At 30.0% G+C, this 18,550-nt stretch overlaps 2 protein-coding genes across 2 annotated transcripts; one reads left to right on the top strand and one right to left on the bottom strand.

The window, feature by feature from the left end:
• Positions 1–12,477: 12,477 nt before the first annotated feature.
• On the top strand, positions 12,478–15,355 carry LOC113866065 (polygalacturonase QRT2-like). The gene is made up of 9 exons (XM_027500954.1): positions 12,478–12,747; positions 12,823–12,948; positions 13,061–13,225; positions 13,323–13,349; positions 13,470–13,677; positions 13,781–13,862; positions 13,977–14,085; positions 14,915–15,031; positions 15,122–15,355. The coding sequence occupies exons 1-9, from the start codon at positions 12,478–12,480 to the stop codon at positions 15,353–15,355; spliced, it is 1,338 nt and encodes a 445-aa protein (XP_027356755.1).
• A 1,295-nt stretch (positions 15,356–16,650) lies between these two features.
• Positions 16,651–18,292, bottom strand: LOC113865979 (probable aquaporin TIP5-1). The gene is made up of 3 exons (XM_027500825.1): positions 18,157–18,292; positions 17,169–17,419; positions 16,651–17,031 (listed from the first exon to the last, which is right to left on the bottom strand). The coding sequence occupies exons 1-3, from the start codon at positions 18,290–18,292 to the stop codon at positions 16,651–16,653; spliced, it is 768 nt and encodes a 255-aa protein (XP_027356626.1).
• Positions 18,293–18,550: the final 258 nt, after the last annotated feature.

Below are 18,550 nucleotides of genomic sequence, written 5' to 3'. Positions count from 1 at the left end.
AAATTATTATTATTTGTTTGCATTTTTTATAATTTTTTATATTTTATAAAGAAAATATTGAATAAAAATATATTTTTTATCTTTAAAATATGAAAAATAATTATTAATTTTTTAAATGTATGTTTAAAGTTACATGTTAAAAGAAAAAAATACAAATATTTATTATCTCAAAGTTATAAAAAAATTAATACAGATTAATAATAATAAGTTTTCATTAAAAATATTTATTATATCTTTATAATTTTAAATTATTAAATATGTTTTTTAATTAAAAATAATTTGAAGAAGACAATGTCCAAAATTTTTTTTATTGAAATTGTATTAGATTATAAAAAAAATATTAAAAAGTGTATTTATTATATTTTAGACAATTTTTGTATATCTAGTTCTTTAAACATTGCCTTAAGCCATTGCTTAGCATTTACCATTTAGTTATAAAAAATGAGATTAATAAAATTGGAATATTGATTATACTTTTATATTGTTAACACAATAATATTAATTATTTAAATATTAAAGAATAAACCTATGAAATCCACTTTTCTAAAATGTGGACACAGGCCCATTATGGAACAAGTGATGGAGATGTTTGGCAGCTAAGTGCTAACATTTGAAGGAGAATAGTATGTTGTCTTTGACAAGAGTTTTGTCGGTTGAAGGCATGGGTGGAAGTAACAGCCTTTCATTTTTAATGGGTTATGATGCCAAGTTGTGTTTACATACACCCACTCTAGTGTTGGAGTTCACGCTAAGTACTAATGGAATAGAATTCTAGTTTGACTTTAATGCTCAGCGTTCATTTGGAGGCAAATCCATTCTATTTTTATCATTTTTCTTTCAACCTTTTCACACCAACGTTTCTAATTTCTTTTTCAAATATAACAAGGAGTGAGAGCATATCAATTAATTGAAAACAAAGATAAAGGGTTTTATGATTTTTGTTCTACTTACAACTTTTAAATTATTATTTTTTATGAATAATATTTGGGGTTAACTATTCATTTGAAATGTAATTTTTTAAATAAATTTAATACTTAAAAATAATATTTAAAATACTTTATAAAATGTGTGAAATTAGGATTTGAAGCAAGAAATTTTTAATATTTACAAGATTTTTCATTCGCTTCTACTTTTGGGCATTTCATTCAAAGCAAATTAGCAAAATATATATCACAAACTAAATTAAAAAAAAGAGAGGAGAAATTGCCACTTTTTTATTGGAATTTTGTTGCAGAGAGGGTGGAAAAAATGATAAAAAAATAATAAATAAAAATGTTTTTATCCCAACTAAAGAAAATGGTTGGAATTTCAAATAAATTAAACATCAAGTTACAACATAAAAAGATGAAATATTAGTTTTAAAAATACTTCTTTTTTTTTTTGTAAAACAACAATAACTTTTTTCTTACAGCAAATAAGAACATCACATAAAAGTTTGACTCTCAAATCATATTATAAAATCTGCAGAAATAAGAAAAAAAAATTACTTTTCAAGAAAAGCATTGTATTTGATGTGTCATAGAAGGATTCTCCTACTATCATTTGCAATTTCTTTTACATATTATCTATCTCTATAATGTTGTGGCTCAGATATATATAATTGTTGAACGATCAATTTGTTTCAATCTTCAAATTTAGTACAAGATATTCTCTCGTTTATTGTTTGGAACCCTTGGTGGACTGCTTCTTTCATCTTAAGGAAATATGTATCACAATCTCCCTTTTTTCTTTTCAGTGATAATTTTATTTTGATAATTTTTATAGTACTTTTAAGATAGAGGATGTTTTATGTTTTTCAGATGAAAATAATAAAAAGTAGAAATTAATAATTTATCTTAAAAAATACATAAATATCCTTTAAATTTAAAGATATTAGAATAATTATAAGCGTCAAATTTTAAAAAAAATTAAAATATTATTTTTAATTTACGAGAACATTAACAAGCATTTTTTTTTTTAAAGTCAAATATTCAAAAGCTTAACAACACTTACAAATAATAATGCTAAATATCAAGAGCATTACAACAATACACAATAAAAGATTAAACATGCATACTTAATGTTAAATATAATTTAGATCCTTTAAACACAAAATACAATTAAACTAACAAAAAGTTACAATTTTGCATACAAATTTAAGAAATAGGATTTTTCATTTTTTTCAGATTAGCACAAGCCTAAGAGTTACTTTAATGGATTTGAAGTAAGGGAAAAAAAAGAGAGTCAAATATAGTAAATGATGAACTATGAAGCCCAACCCACTAATTCCTGACAACGGTTCCGCAAGAGTTTAATGTGATTTTTCTATTTTAAATGAATATTGTGGGAGGATATCGCAAGAGTTAATGTTTCCATCCTAGGTTTTTCCAAACATGAATCAGTGTTCAAATATTGTTCATCTTGTTTTCTACTGCTTTGAAAAGGAATCTCGTCTTGTGCATGTCCTTCGTGCTTTTGTTTTCTACGTAACAAATATACAATTTTGAGGAAAGTTTTCGCGTCTCAACAGAAAGCAATAATCTTTTAACCATTCTTGTAAGGGCAATACATAGGAATTGTAGTTTGAGGCAAGGGACTCATCTTTCAAACAAAAGACTACTTTGTCTTAATTTCAACTATAAACAAACGTAGAGTGCTTGACTTGTATAGTTTCCTCTGAATAAAACTCAAAACGTAATATAAAACATCTCCAATGAATAGAAATAAAGATAGGATTTCTTCACAATTTGTATAACTTATATAGAAAAGTCTTTGGTCTCTGTAGAGTTATTTGTCAAGAAGAATTTGTTGAAATCGAAGGAAATCTCTTGTACAGGTTAATTATTCTAAATAGTTTATTAAACTTTAATTTGTCATTATAAAATATTTCTTAAAAAAACTTTTTATTACATTTTTAAGTGGTATTAAAGACTAAAATAAGTTATACTTTATAACTTTTTATAAAATCAAACATTGAATTGATTGTTATTCACTGTCTTAAAGTTTAAAATAAAACTTTAACTGTTGGTTGCACTCTCATGCTAAATTTTTAAAATTTAAATTTATTTATTCATTAATAATGCAAAATATTAGTAATTTAGTAAATTGTTATTATTATAATGAGTTGTTATTTTATTGCTTGTCGTGTAAAAATTATACACTAAAAGGACATATGATAAATTAATGAGACATTTTAAGGAAATTTACACCCTTAAGGATGAAAATAGACTTACTTAAGCTAGAAATTATAAAAGTAGGGTTGTTATATTATCTGTTATAATCTTTTTTATTAAGTCTAACTTAATATTTTTAAGAGTCTAATTTGGCTGGTTAGTTTTTTTAATGATCTACTTCATATTAAAGCTTTTAATAAATCATTAAACCTATTTATAAAGAGGCTGGAATGAAATAAAAATTTGCTTCATTTGTATAACCATGTTCAACCTCCTTTGTAAGTAATGATCATTGTGTCTTCTCATATGACTAGTGTTGGATCATTTTCTTTTAGTAACAAATTTATCTATACAATATTTGCAAACAACTTTCTTTATATCTCTAGTAATTTTTATTTCATCAAAATTTGTCAAAATAACTGATGTTTTATGTCTCTTTCTCTTGATGCTATATCTTTATTCTCTTGTATGTTAAATTGTAATTGGCTTGAATTCAATGATGACTGATTGTTTACAAGTACAAATACAACAGGAGTAGATGAAATTGTTTCATTACTTTTAATTGGTGAAGACATTTTATTGACATGAAAACAGGGAGAAAAAGAGGATAAAAAATTAGTAAAAAAAAAATTACATATAATATAAAAAATAAGTATGCAAGATCATATTAAAAAGAGTTTACATGAAAATGAATCCAATTAAAACTATAGTGAAAAAAATAGTAAAAAAGGAATTACATAAAAATTGTTAAAATTGAAAAACTAAACTAAAATTGAAGAAGCAATAAACAAACCAACATGATGTGAAATTACATAGAAAGGAAAGGAATCTACGTTAATGTTGAATTCCTTAGCTAAATTCCTAGAGAGTAGGTGCGTATCAAATACTCTAGTTGCCCTAATTTTAGAATTTTTTGTTTTACTTTCCTTTTTAATTAGGTACTCTATTATGTTCCTTTCATATAAAACTATAACTATTTAAGCTACCTATTCAATTAAGTACTCTACTAAAAGGTTGCTTTAACTTTGGAGAACCTTAACCCAGAAACATTGCCTATCAAGAAAGGAGAAGCATGTTGTTATTAGTGTATGTGTATCAACATCACTCTCTTTTGACAACTATTAATGATGAAATGGTCAAAGTCAAGGGTTAATGAATTTTTGCTAAGATGCTCGGGAAATAAAATTAGAATAAGATGAATTTAAGTCTTAATTTTATTTTTATATTAAAACTATTTCTTTTTTACATATACTATCGGTAAAACTTTTTAAAAAATAATACTACAACAATATGTTATTAAAAAAATAATTTAATTTTAAAGTTACACATAATATCATATCAAATTAATAATACTTCTTTTTAAAGTAAAATATTATTATATTCTTTGCTAGCACCAAAGATGTTAATAATAAGACAACAACATAATATAGTTTATTGTTTGATAACATATTAAAATTCAATTGTTGAAAGTACATGTGTCGATTCAAGCAATTGACTTAGTCAATGAGTTATTGACATAATGAGGAAACACAAAGTAACGATTACAAGACAGTAGAACAAATATATTAAGGTCGGTAAAATCGTCCTCAAGGGTTGATAAAACTATTGCCAAGGATTGGTAAAAATCATCGTGAAAGGTTGATAAAACTGTTGTAAATATATTACTATATATTTTAAGTAAACATGTTACACTAATGGTGGACACAAATACAAAAGAATCAGTGAAATTCCTTTCCTCTCTGTCACATTATATTGGTAATTGTTTTATAGTTAAAGACTTGTTCCCTCTGTTAAAGTCTATTGTAGAATAAGAGTTTATAATGATGCAACTCATTTGAAACGTAGACCCACAATCTTACCCATTTGAAATGTAGACCCATACTCTTAGAGGAAAATGTGCCTTCACCTAGTTGTGATTGTATAAAAGCTAAGCAAGGGTGGTCTTGCCAATTCTATCCCAACAATTGCAACAACAGAAACACCTTCTTCATTATTTGCATTTCCTGTAGTAAAAAGTCCATAATCTTCTTTACATCATTCTCTCTCTTGTATACATGAGATGCATCCACGAGAAAAGAGGTAGGCATGGAAGATGGAAGCAACTTCTTTTTAACGCTTTATTCTAGGCCAAGAAACTTTTTTTGTTTTGCTATTGATTTTAGTGTCTCGATTATTTTCTCAATCATAGCATTTATTTCAGTGCTGAATGAAGTCAAAGAGAAAATAAAACCTCTCACATGAGATTCATCGTACAAAGCCTTAAAAGTAATTTCTTCGTACAAATCTTCTGCATTGTAGACCACCTCTCTTAGCTTATCTACCCATTCTTTCACAAATGGGTCAACTACCTCTTTTTCCTCAGCATCAGCAAGCACTGAGTTCATAGACAGCAATGACGTTTTCATCTTCTCTAAGAGTGTTAGGTTTGGATCATTTCTTTTGAAGAAATCCACCACTTCACGCTTAGTCATCCTATCAAGGAGTACCGCAAAGATGGCAGATGGAAACGGCGCAAAAGCATCAACCATTGTGATAAGTATCAGACAAACCAAAATGTGTAGAGAAAGTCAAGAGAGTATACAAGATAAAGATGAAGAGTTTAATGATTTTAGCATGCTACATGAGACAAAACAGATGTTGACTAGATCTTTTGACATGAAGGGTTTGGGTGAAGCTTCTTTTGTGTTGGGAGTTGAAATTCACAAAGATAGATCACAACATACACTGGATTTATCTAAAAAAAGCTTACATCAATAGAGTCTTAGAGATATTCAATATGCAAAATTACAAACCTAGAGATGTTCCAGTTGTTAAAGGTGACAGGTTCAACAAGGATCAATGTCTTAAGAATGATATTGAGCAAGTAGAAATAAATGACAAACTTTTTGCAAGTGCATTAGGAAGCCTCATGTATGCTAAAGTATGCACTAGACTTGACATCGCTTTTATAGTCATTGTTTTAGGTAGATATCAGTCAAATCCTGGAAGTGATCATTGGACAACTGCTAAGAAAGTAATGAGATACTTACAGAAGATCAATGAGTATATGTTTGTGTATAGGAGAGTAGACAGCCTTGAAATTATGGAGTACACAAATTCAGATCTTGGCAGGTGCCTTGATGACAGGAACTCGACTTCAGAATATGTCTTTATGATGGCTAGAGGTGCGATATCTTGGAGGAGTAAGAAACAAACTCTTATTGCCTCTTCTTCTATGTAAGCAAAATTCATTACTTGCTATGATGTTGTCATTCATACTATTTGGTTGAGAAATCTAGTAACAGAATTTTGTATCATTGACTTCATTGCTAGGCCACTAAGGATTTTTTGTGACGATAGTGCTACAATGTTTTATACAAAGAATAACAAGATTTATAATGGATCTAAACACTTGAAGTTAAAGTATTTGACTGTCAGAAACCTTGTAAAAGATGGTTCCATAGTGATAGAACACATTGACACATATTCCATGTTAGCTGACATCTTGACCAAGGGACTTAGGTCCGTTATTTTCAAAAGGCATGTTGAAAACATAGGCATTGTGGGTTCTTTTGATGCGTTTAGTTAGTAGGAGTTTCCTTTTGGTTTTATGTTATTTTACATTTATCGGATTCTTAATTTTGAATCTTAGTAAGTAATGCATTGATGACATTTTGCATTTGATTTGATGAATGAATAATGGGACATTCTTATCTATGTATATCAAATGTGAATTATTGAGTTCGGCACCGTTGAGACCACTATGTCAATGGTTAATGCTAGTTAGAATTGAGGCATAAAGGTTCATAATCAACTATGTAATTTCTTTTTGCTTTTAAGCATTTGAGAGAAATTAAGGATGATGTGAAAAATGATAGTATGGTTGTTTGATTATATTGGCATGTCATTTTCTCACTACACTTCACATTAATAACTAGTCGATAAAGTCGGTAGTATTTGTAATCATGAAAGAGTTGCGTCAGTAAGGGATGCAATTATCACCATGATTTGATATTGCATGATTTTATTGGATGGAGTCTTAATTATGTGTTGTATCTTGGGATCATATGTTTGTGGCTACAACATGTTATTAACCTAAGAGTCAATTTTCAAGTTTTTAAAAGTTATTAACTACCCAATTGATTTTTCTCAAGTGGGAGAATGTTATAATTTTCTATAAAATTCATTATAGGCTACAACCAATTGTGATTTTCTATTTTGTTAAAAATGGGATAATATTGTGATCCATTTAATGATGCTTAAACCTACTAACAATTTGATCAATTACTTATGGGCTTTGGACACTTAATATTAATATATATGGGATATAGTATGGGTCTAACCTCTAGGCCCATAATGGGAAGTGCTTAGAGTTAATAAATATGGTGGCTAAATCCCATTTGCCATCATGAAAATACTTTTTATTACTCTCTAGGTTTACCCCATTGAGAACCTAGGACTAAGAGAGTGTGATTTGGTAAAGGAAGATCTTGATTTTTCATTGATAAAGGATTTGCATCTCACATAAGTCATCTACACACAATTCATAATGTCTAAAACAAGTAAGTGACTTTACCATTGCTCTCCAATTGGTATTCTAAATTCATATAATTAGATTCAATTTTACTTTGTCCTAACAGAATTTGTTTACCATTGTAATTCTGACCCCATTTAACTTCGGTGTTGATCAAATGCTTGAACAATTCTCTATCATAGGTCATATGGTTGGTGCAGGCACTATCTTTCAACCAAGATTCACTTGAACTATTGCTGGAGAAACAATTAGCAACAAAGAGCTAGTCTTCAGTCTATTGTACACTTTTTTGCATCAACTACAACTTGTTGGTTATTTGCTTTGCAAATTATAGTTTCATGTATGATTTGATTGCACTTATCACACTTTACGTCTAGTCTCTTCCAACATCAAAACAATGGGTGACCCATTTTTCCACAATGTTAACTAGGTAATTTTTGTTTTTACTCTTGCCTTTGTTTTGGTTGTATGTTGTTTTCTTGTTGCCTATTTCTTAAAATTTTTCTTTCTACTGGATCTAGCATCATGATCTTTGGTTGGAAGTGCACCTTCAACAACATGATCTTCTCTCATCAACCTTCATTACTCTTATGCCTGCAAGGCATATAGTACTTCTGTCAAAGTGATCTTTGACAGATCCTCTGTGTTCTAATGAGGTTATGAATGTTTCATATCTCTTAGAAACTGTTACTAGAATTTTCAATGTCTAATAACCTTATCTTGTTGGCAATAGCCAACAATTTGTTTGATTATTCCTTGATTATCTTATACTTTTTCATCCTTTGCAACAAGAATTCTCTAATTAAATTAAGTACTTGTATGTTCTTATTCTTTTTTCTCTAATATATTCTGCCTTTAGATAATCCTAATAAAGATGGTTGTGGGGATATTAACAAAAAGGTAGAATTTTGTCTTTTCTTTTTAGTTTTTTTTCCTTATAATTTTTTATTTGGGTGATGGTAGAATAGTCGAGTAGAGAAAAGACATCATAATACAACTTCTTAAAGATCAAATACCTCCAAGTAAGATTCTATTCTTACTAGGTCGTAGTTTTTCCCATCAAAGGCTAAGAGAGTAGTTTGAAAAAAAAAACTTGTTTCTAAATCCATGACAAATTAAAACACACATAGATCCTTCAAGAAGAGAGTTCTGATACCAATTGTTAGTTTTAAGAGGTAAAGGCAGTAGCACAACAAAGAAGAAAAGTAGTGAAAAAAATAGAACTTTACATAATAAAAGAATAGAGAATAACTAAGAGTATTGGTTAGAATGTAATATATTTATTGTAATGCAATCTGATTTTAAATACATTAAAAATAACTAACTAAGGAGATCATATCTCATGATTTTAGCAACTATTACTAATAATTTTGCTAAAAAGTAGAAAATAGCTTATCCACTAACGACTAATGATCAATTCTAAAAAATTTAATTTGACTTATTAAATTAAAAGAAATCTAAAAATTTGCTAAAAATATGGGACGTCTAAAGTCACGTTCTCAACAATTTCTTTATATTTTGGAGAAAAATCCTTTTCTTCATATACATTATTTAACACAATTTTTATTATTAGTTTATCTTTTTTAAATTGTCTACACACTTGGTAAATTTTAACTTGTTTACGAGGTAATTAAATTAACATTTTAAAAACTAAACCAATAATAAAAAAAAAATGTGTGAAAAGAATATATGCAATGTGTTAGAAATTTTTAATTTGTGGACATGTAAAAAGATGAGTACTCAATATCATTTCTAATACAATGATTATCATTATGGAATTATGTAAAAAATGTAAGTATTAATTAAAGAAAAAAATAGATGATTTATAAATGTCCATGCTATTAAGATCTGACTGATTTTTTTAGTATTTTAAAAGTAAAATTTTAATATATTAACTACTTTTACGAAGTTAGTTCTAAATCTGGAAAGGTGGTGTAAAAAACAATTTGGTTAAGAGAAGTGGTGCCAAAATAAAGGCCCAGAAAATCACATTAGACAAGCCTGTAAAGATGATTGGTTTAAATTAGCTTAGCCCAACTCTTAAAATACGGGCCAGGCCATATTTTAAGAAACTTCTTAGACAATTTGTTAGATCACTTTTGACCCCTCAAGAAAAAACCATTTGGTAACACCAATTGCAACCATCACCAACATCATATGGATATAATATAAAAAGAACTGCACCTGGTTTGGATTCCATGACATGATCCGTTCATATTGGAGAAATAAGAATTGTGTACACCAACAAATAGATTACTATTAGCCCATTTTGTGTAAGATAATGTTGTGATGTCACGACACTAATCAGTTACGTAGGCTATTGTTAAAATTTAAAATATAATATATTTTATTGTCCAAGTCAACTATCGAAGAAGAATATGTTTCTTTGGTTTTTCCGCAACAGATTGCGCAGTGTACCATATTCTTGTAACAACTAACGAACATGCTTGACTTTCTTAAACTTGATTTTATATCTTCTCATCTGCATGTTTTCCCAAGTTCAATTACAGGTCTATATACCTTTCATTGTAAACGACTGCATTATTTATTGGGTTATGGGGTGCACTTTGATAAACCTCTGTTTGAATTGGATTGCTTCTACGTACCAAATTTGGAACCAACCAACCTAACTTGTGAGCTAATGAGAAGGGCAGGTGCAAATAATAAGAAATGTTTACAAGTTATTACGTAATCTTTGGCTGTGACATTCTTTAGTGTTCCCCCACTTAGTTGTAAACTTCTTACTTCCATCTATTTGGATTATATAAAAGATATATTTTCAGAATATTGTAAAATTTTAATTAAATAATTTTCATGTTAAAAATATCTTTTATACTTGAATTTTCATATTAATATTCATATATTTTCTTATATTTAACTTTCATGGTAAACATTTTTTTATTATTTATTTCATATTTTTAAAATTTTCTATGCAAACATATCATTAAGTCTAATAAACCAATTAACTAGTGTTTTATCACTTGTGATTATTTTTAGATTTGAGCTTTTTAATGTAATTTTAAGAGGGTATATTAAAAGAGATATAATCTTCTTATGGTGTAAATTAAAATAAGTTCATTTAACTTACATATAATGATATTAAATAAAAAATTTTAATTAAATATAAAAGTTTTTAAATTTATATCAGTGTAAAAAAATCTTTTTCCATGTTAAAAAGTTAAAAGTAAATGATTTTTATTAAAAATAAAATTTTGTTATATTAAAATTATATAAAGAAATAGTTATTATATATATTTTTATGCTAATTTAAAATATTAATATAGTTTATTTTATATATTTATTTAAGATATACTGTTAAACACATTAGAAAAATGGCGACTTCACGTCAAAATGATTTGGGAAATAACCCCGAGCCCCGTCCGTACTCACGTATGCTTCGTTTTACATTTCCAAAGCACATTACAGCAAGTTTTCACTCAAATATCACATGCAAATCCCATCTTCATATTGCCACAATAACATCTTTTCTTCCCTTTTCAGAAACTTCTGCTAATTTAATACTATGGCTTATTTTCGAGTTAAGATTATTACAATTTTTCTATGATGCAGAGAGAGACTACTTTTATAAAATGCTTCATTTTATGTTTCTAAATATCATCATTATCAAGTTGAAGAAATCAATCAATCAAACTATTAATTTAAATATTTTTATTAAAGAGATCAAATTTATAAAATTTCATATAAAAATAAAATTAATAAATATTTCATTACATTAATTTTTTTAACAGATATAACATATCTATAAATACTATGTGATAAAAATCATGAAAAGTTATTAAAAATATAAATATATCCAAGTTTTACAGGTAGTGTGAAATAGATGCCAATTATGTTTATACTCACACCTATAATGTTGTTGAATAATAATTTGATATTCTGAAAAAGTGAAAGAGTGGAATAAAAAAGGGATTAAGAAGTAATTGTTCCTTTTAAAGGGAAGTATTCAACGTACTCTGAGGGGTCAGTTACCAATTCCATACGTTTTCTAAATAGTACAAGTCACTGCATGTGCTACTCCATGCATCCACGGAAAATAACATTAACTGAATGACTGTTACTGCAATTTTCTCTGAAAGTTTTTCAACAATTTTCTCTGAAAATTTTTCAACCAAAGAGAAAATTATACCTGACTAATAGTACCTGATATCAAATAAACTTTGCTTTTCTCTATTCACTTAGCGGATATATATTTATGTTATATAATAAACATTTTCAACATCATAAATTATAAATATTTAGAAAAAAAATACTATACAGATAATAAAATTTTAAAATGAACTTTTGTTTTTTGTTTTTAAATTAAATTAATAAAATTTTAATAATAATGTGTAAATATATTATTTGATTAAAAAAATTAATCTCATTTGATTAAAGAAAAATATTAATTTAATATAATATAAAAAATTAATAAGAAACGTGTCATAAAGTGAAAAAGATGCATAATATTACATAATCATTAAAAATGAAAATTTAAATTTATAACATAGGAATTGAATGACTCGTTAGAGTACTTTGAATTAAAGGTACCTAAGTATTTAGAAGCAATTTTTTGAAGGAAATAGAGTATGTAGAAATGTAAATCCAAAGAATACATGTATTAGAGGAGTACATCTACCATTTAGTTAGGAGTATCCATGCATTATCCATTCTTTATAAAAGCACCTCTAATTTTTTTATATAAGTACGTAGCTTTTACATTTGGCACATACCACAAAGTTTCTATATCAGCCTTGCAACTCTTGCACTTCATTCAGTTTGTTCTTTTCTCACAAAGTGAAAACATTGATCAAAATGTCTCCACAAACCCCAATTATCCCACTTTTCATCGTCCTAGCTTCATTAGTCTTATGTACTGGTTGGTACATAGAGGAACCACATAATTACCAAACCAATGTTGAACACTACTACCCTCTGCATGATGGTAGATTGATCAAGACAAAACATAGACATTTTGGTTATATGACAAGGCCTAATAAAGCTACCCATCTTTCTTCAAGGAGTCGTGGAACAGTTAGTGTTGATGATTTTGGAGCCAAAGCTGATGGAAGAGATGATTCCGAGGTAACATATCATGTTAACAACAATCTCTTTCAATTTTCATATGCTCTAATTTTTCTCCTTGCAATTGCCCTTCAGGCATTTGAGAAGGCATGGAATGAAGCTTGCTCTAAAGGTGCTGTCCTTGTGGTACCTGAAAATAGGATCTATACTCTTAAGCCAATAACATTTTCAGGTCCATGCCAACCCAACACTGCCTTTATGGTAAGACATGTCATATATGTAACACAAGTAATGCTTAGTGAAATTTTTTTTACCTTCCATGTTATTGAGCAATTCATTGCAATTCTTCTGTTTTCCTAATTCAACATGTAAGATCTATGGAACAATCGAGGCATGGACTCAAATGGAGGCATATGGAGATAGACAGAGCTGGATTGTGTTTGATAGTGTCTCAAATTTCAGGGTTGATGGTGGTGGTACTTTCAATGGCAATGGCAAAAAATGGTGGCAAAACTCTTGCAAAGCCAACAAGAACCTTGTAAGTCATTTCTTCCGATTTTGATTATTTTAGGAATTGCTATTTTAAATGTGAAAACTTACCTTCCTTTCTTTCCTCTCATTGCTTTGATTCACAGCCATGCAAAGATGGACCAAGACCAAAAGTAAGATAATAATAATATTATTGTTCATACCATTTAGTTTTATTCACCTAATATATTTTACAAGGAGATGCAGGGTGCTCTGTTTTCCTAACACTTTAATGGAAAAAAAATGCTGTGTAGGCCGTGACTTTCTATCAATGCAACAATTTGAAAGTGACTAACCTGAGATTCAAGGATGCACAACAAATGCATGTGACCTTCATGAAATGTTTCAATGTTATTGTTTCGAATCTCGTTATCAGAGCACCAGGGAACAGCCCCAACACTGATGGAATTCATGTCGCGGAGACACAAAATATTGCCATAAGCAACAGTGACATTGGCACAGGTAAAAGCCTTAGCCAACACTACTAAAGAAAACACACACAATGAAAGAAGCTCAATTGGATTTCGATATATGGTTTAATTTTTCTCCACTTTGCTTATTAAAGGTGATGATTGTATTTCAATAATAAGTGGGTCCCAAAATGTTCGAGCCACTGATATCACATGCGGACCTGGACATGGAATAAGGTTGATTTTATGATTACATTAATTACAGTACATAACAATTTTAAGTTGGAGTTTTGTTTAGATCAATTTTACATTGGATGGTTGAAATGCTGATATGGTAATAATGTTTTGTAGCATTGGAAGCTTAGGAGCTGATAAATCAGAAGCTGAAGTGTCCAATGTGATAGTGAACAGGGCCACCTTAACAGGAACAACCAATGGAGTGAGAATAAAGACTTGGCAGGTGATAGTTGGTCTTGAGATTTTGAAACAGTTGAAAGGATGGAGAATGGAGGTTAAGAATAAAACTTGTTAAAAGGGGAATTTCAACTTTTCAGTCTAAATTTGCTTTTGGCTTTACCATCATAGTTCAAGAGTCTTTTGGAATAAGTTGGTTAAAGTTCAGTCGAGTGAGCACTATTTGCCAAATTTTAGGCGCAAAACCGATAAGAGAAAAAATATTGGCAAGTTGACCAATGACACAAGAATTGGAACTTGGATGAGGAAAATAGTGCACCCCATGTTGACAAATTTCCACTTTTTTCGATTTAACAAGCCCTGTGACAAGTTTTATCTAGTTAGTTATTGCTTCTATTTTGCCCAAAGCTGACCCATTCTTCCACAATTAATCTTTGGCAAGTCTACACAATCCCCCAATTCATAACCTTTTCCTTCACATGTCAACATAATTTTTTAAAAAAGAAGTTTCTGTTCAACTTTCTTGTCTCTTCCTCTTGATTAGAGCTAAAAAACCATTTTTCATTTTTCATTTTTCATTTGCTTTCGGTGGAACAGCATGATGGTTAACATGGGAAAATGCTTTGAGCATAAAGAGACAAAAGTCGAAATTCTTTTTATAAAAGAATCAATAGTGTCAAAAAAATAAATAATTTGCATATTTCTCATGAGATATTATTACATTGAGCGCAATATGGCGGTGACTCACTAGAAGCTAAAAAGTCTTCTCATATAAACTAAATACATTATCATTACATGGGAAAAATAATTTTTTGTAAGAGAAAAGTGATTTTTTATTATGATATGTCATATCTTTTGATTCTATCTCAACACAGGGAGGTTCTGGGTATGCAAGAAACATCAAATTTTTGAACATAATGATGCAAAATGTGACAAATCCAATAATCATAGATCAGTACTATTGTGATCAAGCAGCGCCATGCCACGAGCAGGTGATAAAGTTCTTAATCTACATACCATCAAAATTGAGAGAAACCCTTTAATTAATTGTTAATAGTGGATCATGTTTTTTCAAATGGCAGGACTCAGCGGTGCAATTAAGCAATGTGTTATACCAAAACATAAGAGGAACAAGTGCCTCCGAAGTGGCTATAAAATTTGACTGCAGCCAAGCTGTCCCATGCAGAGAAATCTACGTGCAAGATGTGATTTTAGAACCAGAAGGCAACAACGGTGGCACCATTGCTACATGTGAGAATGTTAGATATGTGAATAGAGGAAAGTTTTTTCCTCAATGCTCTCCTAAGTCTCCTTGAATAGAGGGAAGATTTTAGTTATTGGGTTCTGAAAACATGTTATTCAGAATTAATTAGCAAAGTAGACAAAATTTCAACTAATAAAAAAGTTAGTGATTCAAAAATTTCAAATGTGGGTATGTAGGTTGGTATAATTTACGACTACCTAAGCAGACTTTTTTGGCTGCTGCTGTTTTTAACGATAATTTTGCAATGAATGGTGGGGGAAATGAGGCAAAAAGATGAGGAATGTAACCATATAATAAAGATGAAAGGGATGTCCAATGTATGAGTATATATCAAATCAATCCACTACTACCGGTTATCGTTACATGAGAGAGTTTATTTTCGTATTCAACTACCTTAACTTACTTTAACGTAGTTTCCAATGTTAGACTTTACAGTTATGAAAAGTTTGAAACAGCTCTTGACTTTTGAGATGTAACAATTTCTACTAGCTTGGATTAGTTGGATAATTTTTAATTATCATATTTAATTTAAATTTTCAGAAAAAAAAAACTTATAGAATTGGTATGCATGCGGGTCAGTTAATCTGAAAAAATTAGCCCAAACTCATCTTATATTATTCCAAAACCAAACGTTGTCATAATTTTGTATTACATCATCATTGCAGTAGGGGACAGTTTTCTCCGTCAAGAAACTCGGTGCTTTTTGATCTTTATACTTTGCAACTTTACCTTTGATCTCAGGAAATATGTTCTGCTTTTTATTTTCTAAGATTTGCACATGAAACACTTAAAATAATTTTTTGTTTTCATTATTTTCTATACAAATATTAGAAAACAGAATAAAAGTAAGGTGACAGTTTTATAATAAAAGTAAAAATATAAAATATTTTCAGATATGCCCTTAATTTTTCTGTGTTTTCAACCTGATTATAGGCCAGACGCATTAGCATACATACATATATATGCATTAAAATTTTAAAAAGCTAAAGTTTAAAAAGCACTTGACTTTTGGTTTATTGCTCAAAGGCCAAGACTGGGGTCACTGATGCAAAAGTTGACTTTATTCATCCCAAGTATTGTGTAATATAATATTATTATCGATGATCAATTAATGGCTGTACGTAATCATAATGTTAAAAGCATAATTTTTTCCAAATTGGCGAAAATATTACCTTTCACTGATACAAGCCAATGTCAGATTTTTCTACAACACTTTTAACTTGACATGACAAAATTACATACTATATAGTTCAGTCACTACAATCAAGCTGTTAAGAAATATGTGTCGCAATTTAAAATGTTCAAAAACTATTTAACACTACAATTTATTGCATATAGCATAACAATTTACACCCCAACTCCCGAAATCCCTCTAACTAAATCTGTAGTCTGAGAAGGGAACAGCACATTGTCATAAAGAAGGCCAGCTATGGTAGCACCAATCAAGGGCCCAACCCAATACACTGCTTGGTTCCTGAAATTGCCAGCAATGGCTGCCGAGCCGAAAGCGCATGCAGGGTTCATGGACCCTCCAGAGAATGGGCCTGCAGCCAAGACATTTGCCCCAGCTATTAGCCCAACTGCAAGTGTACCGATGGAACTCAATGATCCGCGCCTAGGGTCCCTAGCAGCATACACAGTGTACACCAAAACAAATGTCAGAATTCCCTCTAGTACTGATGCTCCAAACCCTGTCATCTCTTCCGCAATGGTGTATGTTGGCACATGCTGAAAAAACATACAAGGGAAGAAAGAGTAAATAACATTTCAAATTAAAGTATAATGGAAAAAATACCATTTTGGTGATGAATGACAAAAGTTAAAGAATGAAAATTAAAATGTATGTTTAGCCAAATGAAGGGTACCATTCCAACAACAATGACCCTTAGAACAAGGCAAGCCATAACAGAGGCAATAAGCTGAGCAACCCAGTAAAAGAGAGCAGTTGGTACACTAATGTGGCCTCCCACTGCCATTGCAAAGGTCACAGCCGGATTGACATGTCCCCCAGAGATGTCCCATGCAATATACAATACAGAGGACAAAGCAAAAGCATTTGCAATGGCAACCACCGCCAGACTGGTTGGGTTCAATGAAGCATCAGGCATCAACTTCCCTGTCGTTTGTCCAACACCAATTAACCAAGTCACAGAGGAAAAAAAGTCCGTTTTAGGCCAAGATGATGGACTTTTTAGTTTATATTATGTTTCATTAATAAAAGAATTCATGGGGTGTGAATGATGCAATTGTTCATTTGTTCTGTTACATGTACTTCCTGTTGAAAATAAAAAGTTTCAAATGACTTTGTCCGAACAATGGACATCGTAAACAATATGCGAAACTCAACTGCTATATTAGAATTGTTGAAAACTAGAAAGCGCGTTTCTTATCCCCTTGCTTACTATCAGTATTTGGAAGAAAGGAAAACAAAAAAATCAAATTAAAAGGTAAAACAGAACGCCAGAAAATAGTTTAAACTCCTTAAGAACTTGCAGTTTAAAAATTATATGTTATTATTGTACATTTCAGTTCACATTAAAAACAACAAAGACCCCTGCGATCCTCTGATCTCCATTGTTACTAGTTATCCACCGAAGATAGAATTGAATACTCAGCATAGAAACGCATACTGTCTGAAAAAAAATAAAAATTGCAACCTGAATCCTTTTCGTGCATAGCATAATCCAAAAAACCCCATGATAATTAGACTCCAGAAGTTTATCTTATTTCTTTCATGGTTATGATTATGTATCAATTTTATGTTGAAAAACAAGGTCACTCTCACATGCATGCATGTGTACGATGATATATCAAGAAAAAGGAACACAATTCAGAAAGACAAAGGGTACTCACTTGAGGACATTCCAGAGCCAACCACAACAAAGACATAGAAGAAAGTGGAGATGAACTCAGAGAAATAGGAGCGAAGTGCATTTCGAGTTACGGATTCATGAAAGCGGGAAGTGACAATGACAGAAGATGGAGCCATTGTGGCAAAGAGAGACAACGCTAGAAAGTGGGAGACTCAAACGAACACAAGTCCGTTCATAAATAAGCAATTGGAAATGCTCGAGATGAAGGCACGTCGTTTCCCAAGGGAACTATGCATTTCAAAACAAAAACTAACTCTAACCGCCAACCTATGCGTCTGCTTTACATGGATCAATTTTTTTATTCGTGCAGTTACCTGCCCTCTCTTTATTAAACGGTCAATTAAAATAAGCTAAAAATAATTATAAAAATTGTT

This window comes from Abrus precatorius, unplaced genomic scaffold, assembly GCF_003935025.1.
Source record: "Abrus precatorius isolate BTA unplaced genomic scaffold, Abrus_2018 Scaffold4, whole genome shotgun sequence".
In the NCBI taxonomy this organism is placed as follows: domain Eukaryota; kingdom Viridiplantae; phylum Streptophyta; class Magnoliopsida; order Fabales; family Fabaceae; genus Abrus; species Abrus precatorius.
Note: the sequence above shows the minus strand (reverse complement) of the source record. Positions and strands in the feature narration are given on the sequence as shown.

Bases quoted from the DNA above. Each gene is read 5' to 3' on its own strand.
- LOC113866065 (XM_027500954.1), top strand. From the start codon at position 12,478: ATGTCTCCACAAACCCCAATTATCCCACTTTTCATCGTCCTAGCTTCA. The intron at 13,678-13,780 runs GTAAAAGCCTTA...TGCTTATTAAAG, and splicing joins CAACAGTGACATTGGCACAG to GTGATGATTGTATTTCAATA. The intron at 14,086-14,914 runs GTGATAGTTGGT...ATCTCAACACAG, and splicing joins TGAGAATAAAGACTTGGCAG to GGAGGTTCTGGGTATGCAAG.
- LOC113865979 (XM_027500825.1), bottom strand. From the start codon at position 18,292: ATGGCTCCATCTTCTGTCATTGTCACTTCCCGCTTTCATGAATCCGTA. The intron at 17,420-18,156 runs GTGAGTACCCTT...GACAAACGACAG, and splicing joins TGGCTCTGGAATGTCCTCAA to GGAAGTTGATGCCTGATGCT. The intron at 17,032-17,168 runs GTACCCTTCATT...ATGTTTTTTCAG, and splicing joins GGGTCATTGTTGTTGGAATG to CATGTGCCAACATACACCAT.